The 27,267-nt window shown below is 35.9% G+C and overlaps 7 protein-coding genes across 10 annotated transcripts; 2 read left to right on the top strand and 5 right to left on the bottom strand.

The window, feature by feature from the left end:
- Nucleotides 1–2,515: 2,515 nt before the first annotated feature.
- Nucleotides 2,516–5,529, bottom strand: LOC18026736. Of its 3 annotated transcripts, none has more exons than XM_024148201.1 (10): nucleotides 5,469–5,529; nucleotides 4,540–4,632; nucleotides 4,243–4,429; nucleotides 4,102–4,154; nucleotides 3,914–4,010; nucleotides 3,518–3,833; nucleotides 3,328–3,418; nucleotides 3,007–3,237; nucleotides 2,866–2,922; nucleotides 2,516–2,784 (listed from the first exon to the last, which is right to left on the bottom strand). In XM_024148201.1, exons 2-10 carry the CDS (start codon nucleotides 4,591–4,593, stop codon nucleotides 2,629–2,631), a joined length of 1,242 nt encoding a protein of 413 aa, XP_024003969.1. In that variant the 5' UTR covers nucleotides 4,594–4,632; nucleotides 5,469–5,529; the 3' UTR covers nucleotides 2,516–2,628. The 3 variants fall into 3 exon arrangements, with proteins under 3 accessions (XP_024003969.1, XP_024003970.1, XP_024003971.1); XM_024148202.1 differs by having other exon boundaries at nucleotides 4,243–4,399; XM_024148203.1 differs by lacking the exon at nucleotides 5,469–5,529 and having other exon boundaries at nucleotides 4,243–4,399; nucleotides 4,540–5,466.
- Nucleotides 5,530–5,663: 134 nt separating this feature from the next.
- On the bottom strand, nucleotides 5,664–8,227 carry LOC18026735 (translin). The gene is made up of 7 exons (XM_006410816.2): nucleotides 7,808–8,227; nucleotides 7,312–7,408; nucleotides 7,101–7,216; nucleotides 6,580–6,624; nucleotides 6,434–6,459; nucleotides 6,160–6,295; nucleotides 5,664–6,070 (listed from the first exon to the last, which is right to left on the bottom strand). Exons 1-7 carry the CDS (start codon nucleotides 8,217–8,219, stop codon nucleotides 5,967–5,969), a joined length of 936 nt encoding a protein of 311 aa, XP_006410879.1. The 5' UTR covers nucleotides 8,220–8,227; the 3' UTR covers nucleotides 5,664–5,966.
- A 330-nt stretch (nucleotides 8,228–8,557) lies between these two features.
- LOC18026734 (putative white-brown complex homolog protein 30) lies at nucleotides 8,558–12,973 on the bottom strand. Its single transcript, XM_006410815.2, has 13 exons — nucleotides 12,741–12,973; nucleotides 12,556–12,632; nucleotides 12,194–12,469; nucleotides 12,013–12,076; nucleotides 11,780–11,926; nucleotides 11,591–11,625; nucleotides 11,431–11,504; nucleotides 10,199–11,343; nucleotides 9,655–10,119; nucleotides 9,411–9,559; nucleotides 9,033–9,322; nucleotides 8,800–8,933; nucleotides 8,558–8,719 (listed from the first exon to the last, which is right to left on the bottom strand). Exons 1-13 carry the CDS (start codon nucleotides 12,971–12,973, stop codon nucleotides 8,563–8,565), a joined length of 3,246 nt encoding a protein of 1,081 aa, XP_006410878.1. The 3' UTR covers nucleotides 8,558–8,562.
- An 803-nt stretch (nucleotides 12,974–13,776) lies between these two features.
- Nucleotides 13,777–14,852, bottom strand: LOC18026733 (transcription factor TCP11). Its single transcript, XM_006410814.2, has one exon. The coding sequence runs from the start codon at nucleotides 14,559–14,561 to the stop codon at nucleotides 13,962–13,964; it is 600 nt and encodes a 199-aa protein (XP_006410877.2). The 5' UTR covers nucleotides 14,562–14,852; the 3' UTR covers nucleotides 13,777–13,961.
- Nucleotides 14,853–14,875: 23 nt separating this feature from the next.
- On the top strand, nucleotides 14,876–17,968 carry LOC18026732 (RNA polymerase sigma factor sigF, chloroplastic). 2 transcript variants are annotated; one of them, XM_006410813.2, is made up of 9 exons: nucleotides 14,876–15,128; nucleotides 15,446–15,600; nucleotides 15,721–15,818; nucleotides 15,911–16,096; nucleotides 16,200–16,455; nucleotides 16,547–16,777; nucleotides 16,991–17,131; nucleotides 17,233–17,433; nucleotides 17,507–17,968. In XM_006410813.2, exons 1-9 carry the CDS (start codon nucleotides 15,041–15,043, stop codon nucleotides 17,792–17,794), a joined length of 1,644 nt encoding a protein of 547 aa, XP_006410876.1. In that variant the 5' UTR covers nucleotides 14,876–15,040; the 3' UTR covers nucleotides 17,795–17,968. The 2 variants fall into 2 exon arrangements, with proteins under 2 accessions (XP_006410876.1, XP_006410875.1); XM_006410812.2 differs by having other exon boundaries at nucleotides 14,893–15,128; nucleotides 15,449–15,600.
- Nucleotides 17,969–19,977: 2,009 nt separating this feature from the next.
- On the top strand, nucleotides 19,978–20,139 carry LOC112081646. Its single transcript, XM_024148511.1, has one exon. The coding sequence runs from the start codon at nucleotides 19,978–19,980 to the stop codon at nucleotides 20,137–20,139; it is 162 nt and encodes a 53-aa protein (XP_024004279.1).
- Nucleotides 20,140–22,718: 2,579 nt separating this feature from the next.
- LOC18026731 (UDP-glycosyltransferase 86A1) lies at nucleotides 22,719–24,814 on the bottom strand. The gene is made up of 2 exons (XM_006410811.2): nucleotides 24,243–24,814; nucleotides 22,719–23,762 (listed from the first exon to the last, which is right to left on the bottom strand). The coding sequence occupies exons 1-2, from the start codon at nucleotides 24,769–24,771 to the stop codon at nucleotides 22,825–22,827; spliced, it is 1,467 nt and encodes a 488-aa protein (XP_006410874.1). The 5' UTR covers nucleotides 24,772–24,814; the 3' UTR covers nucleotides 22,719–22,824.
- Between the last annotated feature and the right edge of the window lie 2,453 nt (nucleotides 24,815–27,267).

Raw genomic sequence — 27,267 nt, 5'->3', positions numbered from 1 at the left:
AGTGTGACCCTGGTTTATGATTCATGCATGAGATATTCTAAAATATACTTTCAGTTTGATCTGCAGAAATGGTTGTCTACAGATCTCTTGACTTTTCTTGTAATTGTGTTGGATCTAAGCAGCTCAAGGCTTTTTTCTAGCTCAAATGACTTCTTGAGTTTACACACATGGACTAATATAGAACCCTGCAATGATGTTGTCAAGTATGATCAGTATTTGCTGTATAATGCTGATCATACTTAGCAAAGTTATGCAGGATAATTTTTACTGATCGCATAGATAATGTAGTAAAAATAGACTAGGAAGAATTTGGTTCACATGGACTTCTATAAAACCATGAAAAGTTTGATGACAATTTAACATCTAAGTTATGAAGCTGTATAATGAGGTAGTTACTTGAGATTTTACCGATCAAAAAGCTGTTGGATAGTTACCAAATTACCGTAAAAGTACGTTTGGAGGATTATGGTTCACAAGATAGAGATAGGGATGGTGAAAGGGTTATTGTCTATTGGGAGGGTACATAGATGGAGAAGTGTCAATGTTGGAGGGTCCATTATAAGAGGGAAAGAGAGTAACATTGATTAGGGTTCATCCCCCTAAGAAGTCACAAAAATGTTTTCTTCTATGGAGTAAGAGATCCTCGTCGTTACACCATTTCTCCCCGAAAATGTCTCTCTCAGAATCTATCTATCTGTAATGTTTGTGTTGTGTGTGTGTTTTTGAAGTTGGTTTGAGTCTGTCAAAAATTGAGTAACAACGACTGCCATTCTGAAACTATGCTGGATTCTTCTGCCTTTAAATTTATTGCGTGCATGTGCAAACTCTTATGATGTTATCTATATACTTCTCTCTCTTCTCCCTTTTTCATGGAAGAGCGAAAATATCATATTCTATTATCACCAATTTATTATTATTGGCCACAGAGCATTTAGAAAAATGCCTTCCAAAGTCTAGAGTTTGGGGTTTAGAGTTTAGATTTTGTTAATCTAAACTATACTACATTTAAATAAATTTTTGATAAAACTCTAGAGTACTATCTTTGCAAGCTCCCATGATTTTGTTAGGATGAAAGTATAAATGGATCTTAAACTATATAAATAAGAAACAAGTGATTAAATTATCGGTTCGTGACACTTAACTCAAAACCATGAAAAATCATCTGTTAAATAAGATATGTCAAGTTAATATTCTTATTTACGTTTCAAGGGTAAATTTTGTAGGATATCAAAAAAAAAGGGGTAAATTTTGTTTTGTTTTTTTTTGTCAAAAACCTATCTATGTTTTGTTTTTTGTTTGCATTGAACATCACAAGTCACAACTATTCATGGTTGTTCTGAGCACACGTGCAGTGCCGGTGGTCTTTGGTTTGAACTTGCAAACTGCAGACACTGTGTTTATATTCGATAGCGATTTGGAATCCACAAATGGACCAGCAAGCAAGGGATCGAATTGAGCAGAAGAAGGAAGTGAGGGTGTTTGCTATTATATTATCCAGTGTTACATAACATAACATTTGATTCACCTGATTTTTATGAATGCTATAACTCATGATTCAACTCACAATTAGCTTGTTGATATGTCAAATGTAAAGCTATGTTTAAAAAGTTAATTTACCATCTCCATGTAAGAATTTTCTTTTGCGTCACTTATACAATCAATTCAAGAACAGTTAATATTGCAATTTTAATTATTTTAAGCTTGCATTATTAAAAATTAAAAAATGCATTATCAAAAGGATCATTCTAAAAAGTTAAAAAATACACAAGAAATTCACAACTTTTAAAAAGTCTAAACTTGACTTGAATCTGTCGGTTCCAGCTTTCGAGGTCTTTGGTTAAATATGGACCCAGTATCATTACGAAAATGTTTCTGTCTGTATTTAGGTTTCTAAAACTACTGTATACAAATGGTACTTTACGTTGAGGATGCTTCGTTCAATTAATGGTATATAGTATTCTTCTACCCCAAAACAAATAAAAAAACTAACGATATTCTTTTTGTAGGGGGGGGGGGGGGACAACAATACCAATTACCAAACACCCTCACTTCCTTCTTCTGCTCAAATCACAAATAAACATAATTACAATCTATATCACATATTCAGATTTAAAGAGAAAACTCCAAAAAACGAACAAAACAGATATAAATATGTATGGTGTTAGTTAGTTTGATAATTTTATTTCTCCTTCAACAATTCGACATCCAAACAACTTTATCTGAAACTAAACTACACAACTTGATAAATTCTATTACATAAACTGAACCAAGAACATATTTATGTAAACTTATATGCAAATGATGAAAATTTCCCATTTTTAGCCAACCTGTTTTCTTGTTTCCGAATTCTAAGTAGTCTTCAACAAGAATGGTAGACACTGAAATTGCAAGAAACCATGAATGTTCAGACATATAAAGAAGCCTATCCTGTTTTGTAAGTAGTCTTCAACAAGATTGTGTTGCTGCTGTTTGTTATGACTATTCGCATTGGAGTATGCATGGAAAGGAAATGAACAAAAGAAGTCATACTTAACAAAGTATGTATTTAATATCCTACATAGAACTTAAACTTTCCAAAAGAGTTAAAACGATTCGGTTCTGATTTTAATTTTCTATGGACTATCAATATCAACTCCTCTTCTTCTTCCTATTTGAAGTGCTTCGGCTTCTTGAGTAATCATGAGCGAAACACAATGATTTGGAGTCGAGTGAAGCAAGTTCTCTTACACGAAGTAGTATATCCTTCGGGATAGTGCGAGACGCTGATCTTCGTTTTTCTTCAGCCTGAACATTCTCAAAATTGTGTTATACAAGATTTCTCAAAAATATAAAAATTTTGATGACAAAGTAAGAGAAAAGACAAACCTCTTCATCATTATACTTGATATTACAACATGCTTTTAGTAGATTACGCCACTTGTCCTGCAGAGGTGTGAGGAGAAGAAATGAGATACCAAAGCACTTACTAAAATGAAGAGTTTGATTTTGAGGTTAACGGTGAAATACTCTGATATCGATGGGTGTGCGATACGATGCGGAATCAAAGAAGAGGTTCTTTATATCGGTCCATTTGCCAACACCAAAATGAGAAATACCATCAAGCAACTTCACCACTTCATCAACAGTCCACATCCTCTGATGCTTTCTCCTGTCACTTCTGCTTTTGGATCTGTTTGTTACAGAAATGTAATCTTCGCTCTCAGATGAAGTTTGTTGATCATCAGATATTGTATGCTCCTGCAATATCAGTTGGTCTTTGGTTAACATAGATTAATCATAAAGAGAAAACTCAATAGCCTTACAGAGTGATAAATAAATAATTCAAACCGTTTTAGTATGAATGCATTTCTTCAGAGGTCCATTCCGAGGCCTGAAGTCATAGGACACACAAGACGTTGTTCCATCCAAAGAATCTAATCTGCAACATGAAAATGACAGTTTTACTTTGATGTATGTGGGATTATTAAAAAAATGGAATAAGACTTTAATCGCAAACAAGATGATCTTCAATATTTACCTACTAGAGCTGGTGTTACGGAAGTTCTTTTTTCGTCTCTTGCCTCGTCCAACCCAAGAGCCAATAAAAGTGGATAATGGTTTCTTGTCATCTTCTGACTCATAGAAACAACGCATATCGTTTGAATTCGTAGCCAAGCTATCTTTAACTTTTCCACTGGATACGTTCTTGGAATCAGTATGTCGAACAGTTTCATTTGACCACTCAGAGAATCCGATGCTTCCACTAATTCCAGGAGAATAAGATTCTGAACTGAAGTTCGTAAGACCATAAGGGTGACCATCTGATTCAGATACTTTCTTCTTGACTTCTGTTTCTGCAAGTAAGTTATCGAATGGATTGTAAATCACACATATTGCTCAAATGCAGTAAGATGATAGAATCACATAAACTTACCTGGAAGGAATTGGTTACCATTACCAATAGAAGAAAGATCATGTGATGCGTAGATATCTTCCACTTCATCAACTTCATCCAGAAACCCATCAAGAATCTACGAGATGAGTATACACCATAAGAACTTCATTTCATGAATGACCAAGAAAGAAACCATGTAATAGAGAGGCAAAAAGATAAACACATACTTCGAGCTTTAAACCTGCTTCCCCATCTTGAGTTTTACAAGAGTGTAGACCACCTTAAGACAAAATGAAAGATAACTCTTGCATTAACACATTTACAATGTTGCAAAGCACTCAGCATAAGAGCACTTTAATTTGACTTACCATAATCTGGGAGAAAGCTAAAGTCAAATCCATGAGAAAATTCCTCCATCTTGGAGCTAATGCCCATAGTCTCCATACCGAGACCTAAGAAACTATCCACCGCCATATTGTCATATTTAGGTTCCATTAGGAAATGCTTCACGTCATTCATTTTATCCTGAATTGAATCAAAAATACTATCATCAACCTATCAAGAAAAAAGATATATAAAAATCGATTAAATCACTAGATATTCACCGTAATGTACAACAACCTAAACCAAGGAATACAAGTGAAGAAGAAAGGACATATTCTTACACTCTCACACTTCAATCTAGCAAAAGTTTCAGGAAAATCCGGTCTCCGGTCCATCCCAAAATGCCAAATTTAAGTCAAGTCCATGTTTTTACACTACAAATAACAAAGTATGTCACAATAATTGAACAGAACCCGACAATGTTGCCCATAAACCAATCTAATATAACATGCCATGACAAATCACAAGCTAGATTCACAGAACTGAATCTCAGCTCTCTTTCAGAAAATCTATCAAGCAATTTTGTTTCCCAATCCATAAACTAACTAGTAAAAAAATTCAGAACTTGAAACATGTTCTCTCAAATTTTTTAATAATATACACATACTTAAGTGCAAAGGACAGACATTCTTGGCGATTACAGTACAAAGAACTATTCCTAGACAGATATCTGTCGGGTGATTTTTACGATAAACACAAAAAAAAAGAAAATCAAAATTTTCAGCTACAGAAGCTTAATGCTTTTAATTGAGAGTCATATGCAATGGAATTGAGAAACAACAAACAAATAACAAAACAAAAATGAAGTATAATGTGGGCCAGAGACACACAGCTGTTACACTTACACTATAGTATTGCCCACAAATTAAAAAATGAGTAATATTTTCTGAGAAAGAAGAAATCTCGCTGCTTAGCTTATCCTCCTTAAACTAACGCCTAATCCGAGAAAACAGAACAAAAATCCTTCGCAACAGAACGAAAACTCATAAAATAATTCACGAGGATCATACATACATTGCGATCTATCTCAAACAAGAATCTAAAACTTTTAGAAACATTTCCATTTATAAAACTTACTAGTTACGGATAAGAGATCGTTCAAGAGAGAATCTTAAGACAAATGTCAGATAAAAAAAAAGACAGTAAGCTGAGAATTAAAAAAAAAAGTTGCTAAAGAGAGACGACGAGAGGAGAAGAGAACACTACTGACGGAGATGGTGAATCAATGGCGACTGTTGGACTGGGCTGATTTTTTTTTTTTTTTTGGTTTCTTGTTGGCGGATTCCAAAAAGCTTTATTTATTGAGTTTGAAAATCAGAATGACGTAAGCAACCGTGTAATATAACGTGCGTTTTAAGTCCGCAACGACGACAGATGGTGTTCATGAACGTGTACTGTTATATTACCCTCTCTCAGTCCGGGAAACGGAAAAGTTGCGATTCCTTTGACGCCGTTAATGACTCATTTGACGCCGCCTTTCACCCCGTCTAAAAAGAATTAAAAAATGGGCTTTAGGTGAAGGCCCATACTTTGAAGTTCGGTAACGCAAAAGAAAAACAACTGTTCGTTTTCCGGGATTGCATACTAAACTAAAAAGGGTCTATTTCTTGCCGTTTTGGTTTACAGAGAAACACTCCTTGCCGTTTTTATCCTGAGCTAAACAACATAGTCATAAGAGAAGAGAGCAGATAGAGTGAAGAGTGAAGACTTAGGATTGGCCTTGGACGACAGGAGGATCTCCACCAGAAATCAAACCTCGGATCTTGACATCATAGTAAACTTCTTCGACTCTTCTTAGGTCATATTTCATGCCTGTCACATGTCAAAACGAAAAAGATTATGTTCACTATCTCACACTTAGATATATAATATATATACAGTTGGAGAAAGAGACGGCTTACTATCGAATTTCTTGCGGAGAAAATCGTTCCTGAGATTGAGCATGCGAAAGGCTGCATGAAGATCCGTCAAAAAATTCATCACCTTTCTTGGGCAGTCATAGTCTCCTGCTGTCACTCGATTGACCACGTACCTAGGCTGCTCAAACATTGCATCACCCGGAAAAAACATTTATCATGATTCCCATTTGCAAAAAATTTTGATCTTCATAAGGTTTCTCATTAGTTGCTATTAAGTGGGGATGCCAAGGGGGGAAAAATGGAAAAATGATCTTACCAAATCGTTTGACATGAAACAAATTCCTGCAAATTATTGAAAAGCTTAAGATCATGATTTATATAAGTATTGGATTCATAAAATGTTTTGAAACTTATTGATACTGGCCTCCCAGACCAAACAGAAGCTGTTTCTCAAAAACATACCAGTCAGATAATCTTCGGTCTCCAATCCAAACTCCAAACTGTTCACTGAAATATAATGAAATGGAATTAGAAGAAACATAACGATAGATGATTTGACCAACAACATGTTCTGGTTATTTTCATCAAAAGAGAAACATGATTTGAGAAGATTTCTAGCAGCAAACCAACACTAAGGGAAATTGCCTAATTTATACCAACGTGATGAAAACCAACCTCGGCATCATCATCCATCTTCCATCCTAAGGAAAAATAACTAGGTTTGGGAGTAACAGAAATAAATAACTCATGTGAGGATTTCAGTAGGATAGTCTACTGCTAGATCAGCTGGTATCTATTGTGGGAAAGGGAAACAGATATGTCTTGTCCTGTAATTGGTTCAGATTGGAGTGTTACGGATGCTCAAAACTCATCCCTTGTGAGAGAAATACCAAAAAGCAGGTTATGTTCTTAGTACAAATACCAAGCCATGATATATATATTTGGAAGAAAGAAAAAGAGTGAACAGAGATCCAGAGACATACACCCAAGTTTTTCTTCAGCTTCCGTATGCACAAGAAGAGTTCCAGTTTCTAGCCAGTGCATAAAAGCAAGCTGGGAGACCACTGCCTGTGTTTCACTTCTCCAATCCCCATGGTACCTAATTTACAAAAAAAAAAACGAACTTTCATCATTAAACCATTTCAGAAAATGCATTGCAAATACAAGTTAGTGATTTATAGTTATCAAATTTACCTATAGTACTGTCCAGGACACTTCTGAAGAATTTGAGCAAGCCGGCCGTAAAACTGCTTCAAGTCAGTGATTTTTTCCTTAGCTTTCTCGATAACCTCTGATCCGTCAACAGAATGCGAGTTAACAACAGTTTCAAGGATTATCTTAAAGCACAAAAGTCTTGTGTCATTCAATATTCATTCTTTCCTTAAGAATGAATATTCAATCTTCATTTTGAATTTTCCTCTTCCTTACAAATAGAAATTCGTCACCAAGTTCTGAATCTAAGGGAAAGATCTCTACCATTCGTTTCACAAGAACAATTTGCAAAAGATGCAATTTCAACCTATTTTGTTCTAACTAAGGAAACATTTACTCAACCGTCAACGAAACACAACTAAATCATTTGGAATTGGAACGAATTTCGCTTCTGAAGACAAGCACAGTAACAAAGACTCCGAGCTCATAAGCGATTAGAAAAGTACCAAAACAGAAGACGTTTTTCGAATGCAATTACCGGGAATAGGTCGCGATTGATGAACGAGGAGGAGGTTAGCTTGAATGAGCCTCGTGGCGGATTCAATCTCCATAACAACAGCACGAATCTGCTCACGCAAAGCTGCAGATTCTTCCAGCTGAGCACGGAAATTCTCGAACTGCTTCTCAAGCGAATGCGACGTTGGTGGAGGCACCTGATCATCTCCTCCCGCCATAGGAATATAGAAAGAAGAAGAAGAAGAGGAATATGAGCAGAAAGGGAAGGTAAAGGAAGGAGATACTACGTTTCGACGGCGAATAGGAGTGGAACGCCGAGGAGCAACCTCGCCGGAATAAAGAGGGAGAAAATGGAGAATCGAAGAGGAAATGGGGTTAGGGTTTATCAGACGAGACGCAGTGAAGTGAACGTTTCGAAACGCCGAATTCATCATTGTTAACTTGCGCCGCTTCTAATTCTCTTTCCGCCACCGTCTTATGAACCGAAATGAAAATAAACCGAATCAAATAAACCAGACCGGATCAAACATAATTCAATTTTTACTTCGTGGAGTACCTATTATAAACCAAGAACATACCAATCCGGTTTCTTCGTAATCACATCATCTACAAAATTTTCTTTTACAAAATGGGAGTGAAGTATGTGTAATTCTAAAAGTCTTTTCTAGCTCTACAAACTACTTAAATAACCCTTTTAGAATAATGTAGCAAAAAAAATAGAACTTTGTTACAAAATTTTTATACAATATGTACGCCTTTTAAGTCACGGGTAATAGATTATTTCTTCTTGAAGGTAACCATGCAGAAATAAGCAATGAATCGGCATATTATACCCATGAGAAGAAGCACAATGAGACATAAGACCCAATCACTAAGATCATATCCGTATTGTGACAATGAGCTGCATCTAGTCACCACCCACACTCCAGAGTACCTAAAAACCAAAGTACCCAAAATCAAATCTAGTGAATCTTGAATGAGATTATGTGATGAAAACAAATATAAACTTTCTACCTTTGAGCGTTGGATAGGACAAAAGCTTCAAGTGTCCATTTGGGGTAGCAGAAGCTTCCAAGATACTTGAGAACAATGCTATCTCTATCTTGATTCGCGATTAGAGTCAAAACAACGGGTACTAACACCGACAACTGCAAGAACGAGACCATATGGTTAGTGAAAAGAAAATTCGGTTGCAATATATAAAATCTTGTGGAGCTTTTATGAGTTATGAGTAAGTGAAGACAAACCAATTGGGCAGCACTAGGACTGTACAATATGGCAAATATGTAAGCCATGCCCGTTACGCAGTAGACCAAGCATACTAGTACAATGTAGTTGTCTTCGAAACTAGATCTTGGGTTGTTGAAGAAGTAGAACATGGACAAGTAAACCAAAGGTTTCATGATTGTGTTCAAATGGTCCATTGTGTCCTTTGCCAAAAAATGTGCCAAACTGCTGATTCCAGCAGCACTTTCTCTCCAATATTGTAGTTTGTCTACAGAGAATGATCTCAACGCTGAAATCTTACACAAAAGAGCTACAAGAAAAAAGATATTTAAGAATAAAGCTTAGTTAATGGTGTATGAATATAAATCAATATGTAATTGTGTATTTTGAAAACTTACAGACAGCTATAATCGTGTATGTGTAGCCAAGTGAACCAATGGTCTCGTCGTTCACCTTCGCAAGAGTTCCTAAACAAGCTCCTGCAACTAACAATATCAGAAAATCTAGCGCTTGTAGTCTTGCTTCTCTAAGTCGTTGTTTCCCAACCCTGAAAAAACATATAAACAAATATTTTATTAAATGTAGACATGAAAACTAGCTCGACATGGATTTTAATTTTGTCATAGTCTAGAAAAATCATACCTTCCAATAAAATATCTATATTGTCGACCTACACTAGGAGTTACTCGATTAGAATTGTCTTGAGAACTGGAGTAATTGTGTTGTAGCTGATCTTTCTGTATCTCCACGTTAGTCTTCACATCTTGCCATAAATCATTACTAAAAGAGTTATGAGAGGAATCATCTTGAGCTGATGATCCAGATGATGATGGGAGTCCATCACAGAACTTCAACATATCGTGTGGCACAGGGTAACCATTGTGAAGCATCCATCTCACAGGAAGTTGTTCTATAGTGATATCACTATTTGGTTTCACTATGCCTTCAAGAATATCTATGTAATGGTCAGGAGGATTGACACGATCAGGAACCGTGATACCAATTCCAGCAAAATATTCTTCGATTTTCTTGACTGATCCATGATACACAGTAAGGCCACCTTTTGCTAGTATAATCATGTCATCGAACATCTTGTACATCGTATAACTGATCAAAGAAAATAACTCATTATTGAGCTCATAACATCAAAACAAAAATAGATAAACTCATTATGGACAAAACATACCTAGGTTGATGCACGACCATACAAATGTTAACCCCTTCAAGTGCTTCACGTCTAAGTGCTCTAAGAAGTAACTGCGAAGATGCACTATCTAAACCTGTGGTTGGTTCATCTAATATCAACAGAGAAGGTTCCATGACCATTTCAACACCAACGTTCACTCGTTTCCTCTGCCCTCCAGAGATTCCTCTTTTCTCTACCGTGCCAACCAAGGAATCTCTTACATGTTGTAGTCCTAAGCTTTCAATCACTCTTTCAATGATCAACACTTTGTCTGCTTTTGGCATATAAGCACTTAGTCTGCATCTTGCGCTAAATCGAAGGTTCTCTTCAACGGTAAGATTCCCATGGACAACATCATCTTGTGGGACAAATCCAGTAATCTTCTTGTATGAGTTTATAGATTCATTTCTACCATTTATGAGAATTAGACCGGTCCTTGTACACCCAGTTGCCTTTCCTGCCAAGGCAGAAAGAAATGTAGTTTTTCCAGCTCCTGATGGGCCCATGACCGCGGAAACACGGCCCGGCATGATCTTTCCGGTAACAGATCTCAATATATGCTTATGTTTACCCTTCAGTGTAAGAGTTAAGTCCTTGAACGCAACCTCTATAACAGGCCTAGTCCTAATCTCAGTGTCAGTGGCCATGGAAATAACTCCTGAGAATGTCAAGTTCTTGTTGTTTTGCTCCATAGCTTTCTCCTTCTCAATCTGACCATATGCGTACTTAAAAATCTGGCTTTGAGTATGTAGCTGTTTACCCTTTGGAGCTTGCGGCTTCTTCCCGTGCTTACTTCCAGTCCCCACATTAAACCCTTCATGGCTACTTGGGTTCTCCTCCATTGATTTCATCATCTTGGTTAGATTACTCGGTTCTTTTTTCTTTTCTTTTGACATTCCAGATGCTTTATCAGGTGTATCTTTCTTAGACTTCATGCGAGAAAATGTTTGAGATAACTGTGCAGACAATCCCATCTTTTGGTTCTTGGCAGCACCTCTTGCACTTTTCCACCTTTCTCGAGCTTGTGTTGTTTCTCTTGCGTGTCTCGCTGCTGCTTCTCTCGATTTTGCTTGTCTTTTCTCTCGAGTGGCAAGAACTTGATCAGAGCAGTTATAAACCATGATCATCAGAAGACTTAGTGACGCCTACATATACAATAAAGAAACTCTAATTTACAAACAAAAGCAAAATGTAAAACTTTCTTTATTATCAAGTAATAATAACTAACTTACGATTAAGATGGCTCCATAGGCATGAATATTTTGGTTTGCAGTATTTGGATTACACGTTGCGAGCTTGAAGCATGCTAAAACAGCCACCAAGAAAAGAGAAATAATTAGAAAAAAATTTCATATCTCAAACAAAGCATTTTCTCTAGTTTTAGAAACTTACGTTTTTGTGAAGTAGAACCTTGTCTACAGTAGTGTCTGAGTAATACATAAAAATGATAATTTATCAGCTATGCATAATAAAGGAAAACTATGTTTTTTTTACTGTCACATTACATTCTTATGATGAATATTTCACAGATGAACAATTATTCGAAAACTAACAAAAGTTGTGAGATAAAAGAATCAATACCCACTACTACAAGTGACCTTTCGAATCGTGGTTGGGCAATATGATCCTGGAGAGCAAAACATATCACCACTACTCTCAGCATCAACCCAACTATCTGCAGAACCACATGTATGGTTCAATTTTCCCGGAGGAATTTGGTAATTATATCTGCAATGAAAAAACTCTTTAATCAACTTACTAATATCATTTTTCACTACATTAGTAAATGGATCTAGAGAGAATTAACAACTCACGGCTCGCAAACTCCTGTTGTTTTATTAAGCTTGGCAAGTGGGCAATAAGAGCCTAATGGACACGCTCCGTTTACATAAGTCAAAAAGAGTAAAACAGCAATGAAGATGTTAGATTAAATATCCTAGTACTTAAAAATGTTGATATATAACATGTTTTTATTTATTTATATGGATTTCTTACGTATCATGCACGCTAGACCTTGAGGACAAAAGAAGCCCTCACAACAAGGTTGGCATTTACGAGTTCTAGATGGAAGAACTTTCCCATTGTTAAGATCAAATCTTTTATCATCATCTGCATTACAACTCCATCCGGGCTCGCATCCCGAAACCCATTTGGCCAAATTGCAGTTGACATTAGGTTTTACATGAACCGTTACTGCTTCGTCCCTTCTAACAAAACTATTGAAATAGAACTTTATCTCAGCAGCCGAACATAGTCTAAGTGTGAGGTCACCTGCATAACATGAATAATGAAATCTCAATGTTGAAGTGTTTGACTCAATGATTGTTTTTTAAGATTTACCAATTTTTCCTTTTTACCATCGGTTTTCTTGACACAATTGCTTAAGAAGTCCAGGTTTTTATCAAAATCAAATGCTTCATCCCAATCGTTCTTCCTGAATTATCAATAAATATAGACAAAAATGTAAGATGTGAATATATACGTACATATGCATATGCTCAAACATGGAACTGATAAATCCGTGGATTTTGAGAATGCTTACAAATTTTTGATGCAATATCCTAAATCACGATCAATATCAGCCTTTAAGACATTCTTTAGATTCTGAAGTCGGTTATAGACAAGGTTTGTGACGGGAACAAGAACTTTAGGATTTCCTGTTTTGCTGTAATCATCTCCATCCAAACATGATGCAAGAGATATAAAACCCAAGCCACAAACGAATAACAACGAGATGTGTTGTAGCCAACCAACATCAATCCTTATTATTTTCATTGTTCGAAATCAAAGTTTTGGTGAAAAATCAGTACCAAAATCTTTGAATTGCCTGAACATATAGTGGAATCGATACATTGGACGCTACCAATAGAAATATTCGTAGAGATGTCATATGTCTCTCTATCAAGTCTTGAGAACACAAAAAAAAAAAAAGCAGCCGTCTTATAAAAATCCAAGACGATAAAACTAGAGAAAATTTTGAAACATTGGAGATGAAGAGTTAACACAAAATTAACGAATTTGTTGAAGAACAAAAAATGAAAAAAAAAAAACTTGAAATGGTAGTTGGAATTTGGAAAGGTGAGAGACTTGTGTGGAAAAAAAAAAAGATAGTTGAGAAGGGTCAACGTAAGAGTCATGATAGGAGATCCATCTTTCTAGCAAATGAAAAAAAAAAAATATTGGCTGAGAAAAAAATGAGTGGTTTTTTATAATTTGTTTACCAAAAATAGAAATGGGTGGCTATATTGATGGAGCAGCATGACAAAGATGATTGTTTGGATTTCATGAGAAAATTCTTTGTGATCTCCCACAGTAATTTAGCTTAGGTTTTTGCCAAACAGAGTGACAGATATTATTAGAGACCACTAAACAACAAATCTGAAGAGAGAAAAATTATATATACCATTTTAAGCATAAGACACCAGTTTATAACAAATGTGTTTCCGAAAACAGCCATGCAAGATGAGAGTAGATTTGATGTACACAATTATACTGCATTTGACAAACTTTTGCAAATTTAACTGTGAATAAAACTGTTCTTCTAACTTTATCAATTTTATTGTTTTCTCTAGCTTCATTATCAATAAAAGCATGATGTGACGAAATTTTACACGTAGCAAAATGTCTCCTCATTTTCTTCCAGTTATCAAACTTTTTGTACATTATCTGTTATCTCCGAAACCGAAAACATAACACTCCTAATTAAAAATACTCGAAACCTACAAAGATTACATTTAAAAACGTCAAAACGAAAAGCTTAACTTTACTGGTGGTGGTGATGGTTTCTGCGATCCTCAAACGCCTCTCTCTGTCTCCTCTCCTCAGCCGCAATCTCAACGTCACTCTCCGCCGCCGTCGCCGTAGCCATCGGCTGCAAAAGCATCGCCGTGAACGGCATGTGACTGTAACCATTCACCGGATACTGAATCCCGATGGGCTGACACAGATCAAGCCGACAATTCGGCGTTTGCATCTGCGTTTGCGTTTGCGTTTGCGGCGCAACCATCGCGAACATCATCTGCGGCGAGGAATCAACCGCCACCGAGGATGAAATCGGCTCGGAAGGATTGATACCGGAGCCCGTGGCGGCGATAATCGACGGTTCGGCTTGGCTGAGAAGCCATTCGATGGTTTCTCCGTCGGATCGGTGACCGAGCTCACGCGTCAGCTGGAAAATCCGAGCGGCGGCGAGAGCTGGCATACGAACACGACGGCCTCTTCCGTTAACTTTAGTGTGACGGTCCTTGGACGCGGCGGAGGGTTTCGAAACAGCGATCTGCGATTGTGGACGCGATTCGGGAGCTAAAGCGTTGGGACTGGACTCAGTTGTGGTCAATTTTTGAAACACCATCTTTGAATTCATCGATTTGTTTCTTCCCTTTTTAGGTATTTTAGTGATGAACTAGATTTGCTTGTGCTTTACAGAGAGTGAGAGAGAATCTTAGGGTTTAATTAAAACAGAGGTAGCAGAAGGAGACGATGGTGATTCGAATGATCCCGCTCCTACGTTCTGACACGTTGACCATTTCTCTCGGGAAACGGAAGCTTACTGTAATCGATTATTACCTTAATCATAATTAATTGTTTTTGGGCTTTTATGGGTTTTTTCTTCTCTTGGGTTTAGGCCTAATAGTAGGCCCAACCTAAACCTCTAAGTTGGAAATTTTTTTGGAGAAGAGAACACTTTCATGGCAGCACGAGGATTAAAAAAAAAAGAAGATTTTTGGGAGTTTATTGCGCCTTATCTGCTCGTCATGAGTAGCCTCATGTTATGATTCGTCTTCCTCCTTAGCCATTCGCAGTAGCAAAAGGAGAGTCTGTTTTGTTGGTGATTTTTGTGAAATGGAAGCTACGAGGAACTTGGTTTCTTCATCTCCTTCGTTTCAGACGAAGACCCATCTCAAGAGCGGCTTCTCTTCTCCTTCCTCTGGTACCTCTTACCAGCATTTTAATTTGAATTTGTCAATGTTTGCCTCTGCTGATTACTAGAATTCGTTTGAATTTTGTTTCTCTCTTCCCTTTTGGTTAAGTTCATGGATTGAAAATTTCGAGTAGCGGAAAGTGTTTCATCATTCATGATTCATTTCTCGTTTGGATAATCGTTTCTTTTTTATATTATCAGCTCAAATTAGTAGAAAATGCAATAACTGAGACAGACATGGCTGTTCAAACAATCGTTCTGGATTTTCCTGTCAATAAGAGAGTTTTTGTTACCGTTTCTCTAATGTTTCTTCTCGGTATTTGCAGTAGTGATGCTCCATGAGCAAACAGCAACTCCTGTAGTTAACTCACGTCATCTCACTTCTCTATCTCGACATTTTCCTGCGTCGGTTCTCTCGCAGGAGCTACGGGAAGAATCTAAGCCTCTGTCACATGCGTTAAGAGAAGACAGAACATCTCAGGTGCATTTTATAGCAGCCGTATTGTTCTCAAAGCTTGAATCATAAAGCTCACAACTTTCTAGTCTCTGTTTGTATTTCAAATGTAAGTGATACCTATCTTTGGTTCCTTGCAATTTTTAGTTGACTCTGGAAAGGAGGCAGTTTGATGAGTTGGTATCCTCTCGAGAGGATGAGAAATTTGAACAGCAACTGCTTCACTCTGCTGGCTTATGGAATTTGTAATGTCTCTTCCTTTCTAAAACCCGCCGGTTTTGAATTTTCATTCGACCTATATGAGTTTCCTGAATATGAAGCCATTTCTTTTTTGCAGGTTGATATCTCCTTTAACAACAGAAAAGCAATTGCCAGCAGTTGTATCGCCTTCAGCAGATGCGGACCTTTGTGATTTGGTTGCACTAGCTCAGAAGGCTTTATCAGCTTCTAAACAAGCTGCATTGTTAGTTGAAAACTCTGAAGCAGATCCACCTGACAACCCCAGGGATTCGCTCTCCACTAGGTTGCTTTCTTAAACCTTGTTTGTCTGTATATCTCATTAATCTGCTTTTGCTACGTGCGGGCTATAATGTGAAAATATTTCTGTTTCTGGATGTTGGTTTTAGCTCTTCCATGTCCTTACCGGAAAAGGGAACCATAGTAAGATCGAAGCGGCAGCTGGAGAGACGAGCGAAAAACAGAAGGGCTCCAAAATCAAATAATATGGACAGTGAAGGTTATGTTCCCCAGAAAATTAACGCCAAGAAAAAAATGAAACAAGGGTTTGATACAGATGATGCGCTCCAGCTCTTCTTGTGGGGACCTGAGACAAAACAACTTCTGACTGCTAAAGAAGAAGCTGAACTAATAGCACATATACAGGTTCATGCTTCCCCTTTTCTTCTGTCCTTGGACTTCCTTCTTGTTGAGAAACTTTCCCTGATGTCAACCTTTGTAAACTTTGATACATCAGCATTTGATAAAGTTAGAGAAGGTAAAGACTAAACTTGAATCTCAAAACGGCTGTGAACCAACAATAGGCGAGTGGGCTGAAGCTATGGGGCTAAGTAGCCCTGTCTTGAAATCTGAAATCCACCGAGGCAGAAGCAGCCGGGAAAAGCTGATTACAGCTAACCTACGTCTGGTAGTCCATATCGCTAAACAATATCAGAATCGCGGACTCAACTTTCAGGACTTATTGCAGGTTAGCTTCAGACGAACCCATTGGTTTTGTCCTCTAAATATCTCTGATCAATATGATAAGCTATTTTGCATAGACACAGAAGATTTCTTGTTAAAGTACCTGAAACTGTTGTAGTATCTCGATTTCTTCAGTATTTCGGGTGTGCCATAGAGTTATCTAACTTGAAGTCCATTCTTATGATGCTTCTTCTTGTGTTTATCTATTGGTTCTTAGGAAGGAAGCATGGGGCTAATGAAGAGTGTAGAGAAGTTTAAACCGCAATCCGGATGCAGATTCGCTACTTACGCCTACTGGTGGATTCGACAATCCATTAGAAAGTCGATTTTTCAAAACTCGAGGACAATCCGTTTGCCGGTAAATACACTCTTGTTAAAGATCACATCTTTCTCAGATACTAGAGAATAAAGCATCAACCTTTAAAGCAAAATTGGTAAAATCTACTCTTGTTAATACAGGAGAACGTGTACATGCTTCTGGGCAAAGTATCCGAAGCCAGAAAAACGTGTATTCAGGATGGAAATTACCGTCCGAGTAAAGAACAGCTCGCAAGCCACGTTGGGGTTTCAACAGAGAAGCTCGATAAACTTCTATACAATACAAGAACACCTCTTTCAATGCAACAGCCCATTTGGTCTGATCAAGACACCACCTTTCAGGTAACCCTTTTTTTTGGAAGATGTTACTTTGAGTGAGCGTAACCTGGTAATAACCGTTTACTCAAATCCATAGGAAGTAACACCAGACAGTGGGATTGAGACACCGTCGATGAGCGTGGGGAAGCAGTTGATGAGGAACCATGTACGGAATCTCCTCAATGTACTAAGCCCGAAGGAGAAAAGGATCATCAAGCTGAGATTTGGGATTGATGGCGGGAAACAGAGATCATTGTCGGAGATAGGAGAGATTTACGGGCTGTCGAAGGAGAGAGTAAGGCAGCTAGAGAGCCGAGCATTGTACAGGCTTAAGCAGAACATGAGTAGCCATGGACTCAATGCTTATGCTGATTTGCTTGTTTAGCTCATGGAGATATTGGCTTCTTCTATAAAAAAATGTCTATACAGAATATACTTTTGTTGTATAAGGGTTTTTGTTGATATTCTGAGGAATAGTGCTTTCTTGGATTAGAGTTTTGTCGCTAAAACTTTGCTTCATTTTCTCCATATTTTGGTAATGAAAAGGAGGGATTACGAATTGTGCAGATCTATTTATTTTGAAGACCTTTACTGATAATAAAGAAAGTGGTGCAAAGGTTCGATGCCCCCCCCCCCCTCCCCCTCTTAATTTTCACTGTTTAGTTTAGTAGTTATTTTATCAATATTATATATTTTGCCAGTCAAAACAAATTTTAGCTTCGCCCATTACTTTAAAAATACAATCAACATTATAAAATTTTCAAATATGTTCACTATACATATATTTTTTGTCAATCATTTTGAAGTAGGTATGTTAATATATGTTTATATTCTATTGCAAATTCTTGAGTGCTTTATAAAAAAAACAAGAAAAAAAAATCTATGGATAAATAACATATATATGAGTTGTCTTGTAACACAACATTTTCACATGTTCATTCTATAGTAGATAGACAATCCTGCTTCCATATCTATAACATAGCTACTGCCCTACATAACATCCACCGCTTTTGTTCTAATACAAACAAATAGAGATGAATAAAACTATGACATGTTTATTATGCATTTTGAATAGATTGACATATATTTGTATGTTTCTTCATATATAATAATAGTTGGGGATCCCACATCAAAATTCAAATTAATGTATTGTGAAAATAGGATTTTTGGTATTTTTAGAAATTTATTATAACCAACTGTGATTGAAGTTAGGGTTATATATAATAGTGGAAAAACTCGAATAAGAGTCTTCCGATCCCATTGTGAAACCTTCAAAGGATCACCGTGAGTTAATTCATATATTTATATGCTATGTAATAATTGACCTGTGTGTTAAAGAGATCAATGTTGAGCTTCTTTTTAATTCAAAGTTTCAATTTCTTATATATAGAGACAAATCTTGAAAAATATTAAAATTTTAAGGCCTTTATATTTTTCCAAAATGAAAGGTACAATTCAAATTTGATACGCAAAATGTCAGAAAAAGCGTGTAAAAGGTAATATCGTACGAACCCAATAAATTGCAATGAAGACGACAATTCTTACAGATGGTAGGGTTCGGCTTACACGGACGACCACTCACGTTCAGGTGCATGCCAATGCGGCAAATGCCTCAACCATTAAGTAGCTCAAACATTGATTTACATTTAAGGTCGACCAAAATAATTAATAAAAACTATATTTTAATTTAACTGTGCATCACAATGCTTTGTTTCTTTCCCTTACGACATAACATAAGTTACATAAACAGTGTAACTCTTCTTTTTTTCAACAGTGTCAGTGTTTCCCTTTGGTTTTCTTCATATCTATGGATACATGATTTACTTTGCAATTCCAGAATAAATCTATTTCATGTGTATTTTTGATTAGCTATTTTGGTAAACTACTAAATCAATTTTGCTTCAACATTAACTTTCACATTTTAGGTATATGTCATTTATTACTATCAGTCTATCAACATATCAAGTAATTAACATTCAAATAATCATTTGCATTTCCATAAAGAAGGGTAATGAGATTAGGTTTAAGTTTCTTAGGTTTTTTTTTTCCTTGATAGTTTATTACTTCCTGTCTTTCCTCAAAGGGATATCGTTTCAAATTACGATAAAAGTGAAGCTATCTGAAACAAAGAGTTCGAGAGGAGAAAGAGAATTACATCGTTCCATATAGTCCATATATAGGATAATTGCAACAACCGGAACAATGCATCAACCATAATTTTGTTATATTTAGCAAAAACAAAACATCAACCATGAGGTCCATGACCATGACAATCAAGTTACGTCGGTGAAAAGAGTTTTCAATGTTATGCAAAAGTAAATAAATTAAATAATCACCGCCGTATGGTTCGTCTTGAAAGTTAGTAAAAAAAGCACTTTAGGGTTTTTGATAATTCTTGCTCCCTCAACTTGACAACTATATATACTAAACTCTCCGTTTGTCTCTCTTCTACAAATCAAAGCTCATAAGCTTCTACCTTCAAACTCTTGCATTTCTTGCACCCTTATTTTGTTATTTAAAAGATTTTTTTATACTGTGGCCGTACTCGCTAAGAGAAGAAACCAATCAATGGCACCGGAGGAGAATCGCACATGCGAGCCTTGCAAGACTTTTGGGCAAAAGTGTAGTCATATTGTGAAGAAACAGAGAGCCAAGTTATATATTCTTCGACATTGTATCGCCATGCTAGTCTGCTGGTGCAACCACAACCGCGACCGTCACGAGTCTTGATTACGTGATAAATTTAATTTCCTATTCTAATTAGCGTTTGTTTTTTCTTTTTCGATCAAGATATGTAACCTATTAATTCATGCTAGTGTTGTGATTGTTATCATCTGGGTTCAAATTCGTCATAATGCATGTTAACGTTGTTTTGTGTGGTTATCTTGGGTTGGGTTGTCATCTTCGTAATTTTTAAAAATATATCATTTATATACATATCAATGTGCATACGAAAATTGGAGAGGATTTAAGTGTTTTTGTAGCTTTTTAATACGTTTGGTTGCAACTTCATCTTAAGTTTTATTATGTTTTCGACATTTATATAAATACATGGTTAGTTCATCTAGTTTTAAGCGCGATGTTGTTTATGCTGAGTTGCTGACCAGATTTTAAGTTTGAGTACGACATCTCTTAGAGAAACTAAAATGGTTGATCTTCAATGGGAAATTTGTAAAACAAACCCTTAAAGTATATTCACCACAATCCTCGCCACTTATATATAAAATTATATATGTTTGTTTGTAAGTTAACAAAAAATATGGATGGGCACAATTGGTAATGTTTGAAGTTATAATGTATTGCAGGTTTTAAGTAAGATAAATGATTTTTTTTTTTTGGTCAAGGATAAATGATTGTTTTGCAAAACAAAAGAAACAAAAAATTTGAGGCTTTAATTTGTTGCATATATTCCATCTTGAATCAAGCTAAGAGAATAATTGGACAAAAACAGATATATTTTTCTGCCAAAATTAATCAGCCTGAAGCCCTGAAGTACAGCAAATACTTGAAACGTGGAAAAATTATGGTCTTTCATAGTTTGTAAATATTCGTAATTTGTTAATTTAAAGTTGAGGATTTAATAAAAGGTTCTATTGTAAATCACTGAATCAGGATATATATCAAAATAGACGCTGTCATACATTCTAAAGACAGAAACTTCTCTGCTTTAGAATATAACACATCAAAAGTCATCATCAGATTTGGAGTCACAGACTCCATCTCTTCTGCGCGTGTTGTGCTTGTCCTTTCTTAATTCTCTTGTTTAAATCCGTATGTTTTCTTTTGTTCAGATTTCTTGAATCATGGTGGTTTAGTTACTTTAGTAATCAGTTAATGTCACTTGTCAGTAATATATTAACATTTTCTGCTATATAGTATATTAATTAAGGGGACCATGAAAAAGCGTAAGACAAGTGAAAATTATTACATTTTACTCTGTACTTTTTCTTAAAACACACATTGTACAGTATTATATATGCAGGTTCCGATTCGGGTATGATATAACAATGACACTAACACTACAACGTACGTACTATGAACCACTAGATCATATATCACGGTCATTTACTTTTGGGGTTAAAAGGAGAATAAAACATACATGAATGAAATCCAAGACTTAGATGGTCGAATACTTGTGATTTCTGTTGGTATTACAATTTACACCATCCACAATCGATGCATATAGAAATTTTTCACTTCAGAAATATGTTGAGGATAAAAAATAAAGTAAGTGATGTTGACCAGAAAGGGAAAAAAAGAAGCAAACTACGCGATCATAATATTCGGTTAATCAAGGTTAAGAAATTAATCTCAATGACTGTTTTTTTCGACACGCGTTCGAGTTATTATATAAAGGCAAACTAAGTGTTGTTGACCCAAAAAGAAAAGCAGCTAAGTGATGTTGACCCCCCAAAAAAAAGCAGTTAAGTGATGATATGACTCCATTAATCTAGGTTAAGAAATTTTCTGCATGACTGTTTTTCCCACACGCTTACAAATCATTTAGTGCGGCTGCGAATTCAGAATATACTGAAAATTTCCAACCATAAAAAGAAAGAAAATGGAGTAACACTGACTGAATTTGTAAGAAATAAAGTAGGAGAATAGGGATAGAAAATAATTATGAAGAAGTTCAGTACGACCTACAAGAGCCCACGTGATCTTGTAGTCAATTTGGTACGAATCATATGCAATCTAAATTTTGACTAGCAGGTGACAGATAAGTAAATTATTTGTTTTAACTGCATGACACCTGTTTGAAAACACGAATTGTCTTCACATACTTGCTCTGTTTCTTAATAACATATTCTTGTTTTCGTGTCAAATGTTTTGTATTTTCTATGTAAATTTTTGTGTCACAATTTTCCGTTTCATCTTATACCGGCTGCAAGTAAAAAAAAAATTGAAAAATTAATATTTATTAAAGAATAACGGTATATAAGATGTTGACATGTTGTATAAAAATTCTTAATATGTGTATTAACATTTCAATCATCTAAAGTTGTGAAACGTATGGAGTATTTCGACCTTAGAAACATCCCTGAACTAGTGCCTCGTATAACAACTAAAAGATTTTAGACATGAAGTTGGATGACATATCAAAACTCATCTCTTCACTAGGTTCCACTATCTTAAGAGCTTTGCCAATTTCTCTACCTAATTATGCGTGCCAATATACAGAACAAGCACTCATAGCAACAAAGATTAAGAACATTTTGATGATCAACATTAAATGAATCGTTACCATGTGGAGATGAAGCTTTCTTAATCAGATGGAATAGGGGAGCCTGAGTGATCAGCTAGATTGGTTTTTGTTTAATTATATGATAACCATACCAGATATATTATCGATAGGGTTTGCATGCAAAACATACATAAAATGACTAGACAATTACATAGCTTCATCTGATGGACTTATTTCTCTAGCCCATTTACATTACGTAATTTAGTTTCCATTCTATCTCGTACCTCACCAACGAACGAGTTAAAGTTCGTCTCCGAAGATCCAACGGCTGTAACCGCATCTTTTAGATGATGTTTAACTTTTCCAACGTTATTTCTCAGCTCACTTGAAGTTTCTCCGTTGATCATCAGCTTTCTAATATTAGCCGAGACTTGCTCCCTTGTGATCGTTTTCCTCTCGCAAAGGTTAATCCCAATGCGCCAATCATCAACCACAAGCTTCCTATTCGTGAACTGGTCGGTTAAAAGCGGATAACACAATAACGGTAAACCGAACCAAACGCTCTCTAGAATCGAATTCCATCCACAATGTGTTAAAAACCCTCCAACCGCCCGGTTTGAGATCACTTCCATCTGACAACACCACTGGACCAAGAGGCCTCGACCTTGGGCCTGATCTACAAACCCGGATGGTAGAAAATCCGGCACATTGGATCCAACTATATCGGGACGTAAAACCCAAATAAAACTAAGTCCACTTAGTAAAAGGCCATGGGCTATCTCAACGATCTCCTTCTTACCAACATGCGCATAGCTTCCAAAGGAGGCGTATAAGACCGAACCGGCAGGCCGGCCCTTGAGCCACTCGGTACAATCTGATTCTGCCCATAGGCTCGTGGGGACAACCGATTGGGTTGAGAAAACCGGACCGATAGCATAAACCGGTTGTTTGGCTTGTAGAGCTGAGAGAGAACCTGGTTCCAGCTCTTGCACGGTGTTGCATAAAACGAAATCGGCTCTCTTGACGTCTTTAAAGGCCTTGAATAGTATTCTATAGACCACTGTGTTTGTGTCTATGTCTTTGTCGCTCACTTGAAGATATGACATCAAGTCCTTTGGCTCTATTGCTTTAACCCCTGGCACGTAATCGATCACGTCTTCACGATTATCTACAAATGATGTCATTAAACCGTATAATTACGTGTGGAATATTCTCTCGAAAATTCATCAACGATCTAGTCACCGATTTCCACAAAAATACACAAATCATGAATGTATCTTTTCTTCCGATATAATACACAAAATTTCGAATCATTTATGACTCGTGTTAAATTTCAAAATGATTGATATCTTAAATGACAAAATACAGACCCAAAATTTGGTGATATATAGCTAGATTAAATAATTCTTAGAATTTTAGCAATATATTGTTGTACATATTGTTTATCAATATACTAAATAATTTGTTTCTCTAATGTAAAAAATTTCTAATTAACGGCTAGCTAGATTCATAGAAATATATCTGGTTTAAAATTTTGTATTGAAAAATACACGAAAACACTTCAAGTGAAACAAAAGTTATAAGATAGTTATGAAACAGATGAGTAGTAAACTGTAAACACAAGATTAACATGAATTAAGATAGTTACCGAGAGATTTGAAATGACCGTTGGATATGAGCAGATCCATGTGATAATAGAGATTAAGGACCAAAGCAGGTTCGGTCCAAAACGAGACATTAACGAGGTTGTGCTTGTCGCAAATCACAGATGACCAAACGTAAAACGTGTCGGCGATCAAGCAAGTCACCGGAGGATCATCATCCTGGCGGGCAATTTTGGCGATGAGATCATCAACATGGGCAGAGAAGACGTGGAGAATGCCTTCGAAGAATTGATCATGGTTAAGCGAGCGGTCAAACCCCAAAGGAAAACCGTCGCTCACGGTTGTGTAACGTATGTCAAGGTGGCCGGAGCTGCAGGCGGTGGAGAAGATGTCGCCGGCGTCACCGTGGAGAGCGGTGGAGATGTGGTGGTGGATAGAGTCGGTGTTGACAAAAGTGATGGTAAAGCCATGAGAAGCGAGTTTGATGGCTAAGTGTACAAAAGGGATGACATGGCCTTGAAGTGGGTATGGTATCATCATGGCATGAGGCTTCTTCGACTTTGCTCTCTCCATTTGATTCTTTTTTTTTTTTTGATGAGTTTGATTTCTTTTTTCGTATTTTGAGTGGTGTATATGACTAGATATTTATATATGGTATAAGTGGAATTTTTCTTCTTCTTCTGGTAAAGGTGTTTAGTGAATATCTAATGATAACATGCATGTAGAATCTTTTGGAAAAACTTGAAACACATTATTAAATGAAACGAATGAGGCAAAAGAAAACTTGAATGGAAATTCTCTTTTATTTTTTAGGCATTATCTTATAGGAGAGTTTCGTATTTAACCCATATTTCAAAGTAAAACACAAAATTAACCTCTATTTTTTCTTTCTCCAATTTTTGCCATTTTCTCACAACTTTATCCTTCCCACTTAAACTATTAACGAAAATACCATTATACATCTAATAATTCGATTTTTCTTTATTTGGCTAAAGTCTTCTTGGACCTTCTAAAGACTTTTTAATTACGAGAATGTCATCGTCTTCAATACCTTCAACCACCATGAACAACCATGAAAATGGAATAAATGCTTATCAACCAATTTTAAAGCAGTAATAAGTAAATCTTTAAGCTCATTCACTCATAACCTTCCTCATTCTTTCATAATTTCTTCTCCAAAACATCTTGGCTAAGTTACAATGCCAAAAATCATGCATTTTTGGTGATGTCTGGTTACTTAACATCTGGGTTGCTTATTTTTGGTGATATTCTGAGTTCTGGGTGCTTAAAATAACTGTAGCCGAGCTCAATTTTGTAAAAGGTAATCGTCGCACTTCAATTTCTCCATATTTCAGTTTTCATATCGCGAAAGTAGACTTCTCGTGAAGTATTGTGAAGTCTACTAGTCAACATAAGGTTACTTTTGCAATTGACTTTTTAAAAGTAGACTTCGTTAAACTTCACGAGAAGTCTACTCGACATCCTTTGAAAACAAAAAAAAGCTTAGTAGACTTCGTTTGAAGGCTCAAGAAGTCTACTAAAGAAAAGAGGTTATTTTTGTAGTTGACCGTATTTTGACTTTTTGATTTAGACTTCCGTATGAAGTCTACTGCTTACGTCTGCATACGAAGTCTACTTTAAGGTTACTTTTGTAGTTTGACCAAAAACGTATAGGTCATTTTAGTGTTTGACTTCTGTTTTTCAAAAATTAAAAAATTTAAAAAATCCCAAAAAACTTCAGTAGACTTATTGTGTTCTTTGTGAAGTCTACTTATTGTGTTCGGTCAAACTTGGAAGGAATCTTTTTTTTTAGTAGACTTCATCGTGAAGTCTACTAAAAAAATTCAATTGCAAAAATAACCTATTTTGTTCCGTAGACTTCTATTTAAAAAGTAGACTTCAAAAGTAGACTGCCAGAGAAGTCTACTCTTACATGAAGTCTACAATAGAAGTCTACTATGTTAGTCAATGCATTGGTCAATTGCTAAAGTAACCTTTTTTGCCTAAAGTCTACTCTTGAAGTCTCCTGAAGGAAAAGTCAACAGATTGGTCAATTGCAAAAATGACCTTTTTTTAAGTAGACTTCATTAGTAGACTTCTCGATGAAAAAGTAGACTTCTCCTCCAGTCTACAATTGAAGTCTACTATAGAAGTCTACTTTCCTATGTTTTTTTTAAAACGCGTTTTAAGCAAATGTATAAACTATTTTTCAAATTTTTTGGTTCAGAACTGCTTCTTAGTAAGTGATTGAACTACCCATTAAATTTTATTTCATTTCATTGGATATTTATTGTTGAATCACAAGTTTCGATTTTTTAGGTACTTAGCTTATCAAAGTAGACTTCTCCTCCAGTCTACATTCGAAGTCTGCTTTAGAAGTCTACTTTTGACGTTTTTTTAAAAACGCGTTTTAAGCAAATTTATAAACTATTTTTCAAATTTTTTTGTTTAAAATTGCTTCTTAGTAAGTGATTGAACTACCCAGTGAATTTTATTTCATTTCATTGGATATTTATTGTTGAATCAGAAGTTTCGATTTTTGAGGTACTTAGTTTATCAAAGTAGACTTCGTCGTGTAGTCTACTAATGTTCTTTTATGTGGCTTTAGATATAATGTGTTGTCTTAGGTGATAAAAATACATAACATGACCAATACACTTATGCTTATTACAAATGATGACCAATAGATATTTCTATTGTTACTTACGTTTTTGCAATAATATGGTTCATAATTTTGTTTGCTAATATGGTTTTTTTGTGTTTTATCACAAAATATTGTTTATAGAGAATGATAGATGAGAACTTGTGTAAGTAATGCTTTTGTATTCTTGTTAAAGTTAACAGTTATAGTACACAAGTAATTAAAGTGACATAAGCTAATTTTAAAACATTATCTTGGACACATTTGAGTATTTTGTTATGTGCATTCAAGAGTTTCGATCATTTTTACAGCTTATTATCATCACATTCCTATGCCAGCCAAGAAATGTAATTGTTTCTACGTATTGTTTTAGACTGATTTGTTTCAATATATATACATCATTCTGGGTGAGAGACATGCATAACACT

This window comes from Eutrema salsugineum, unplaced genomic scaffold (genome assembly GCF_000478725.1).
Source record: "Eutrema salsugineum unplaced genomic scaffold, Eutsalg1_0 scaffold_10, whole genome shotgun sequence".
NCBI classification, from domain to species: domain Eukaryota; kingdom Viridiplantae; phylum Streptophyta; class Magnoliopsida; order Brassicales; family Brassicaceae; genus Eutrema; species Eutrema salsugineum.
This window is presented reverse-complemented; position numbering and strand designations above follow the sequence as displayed.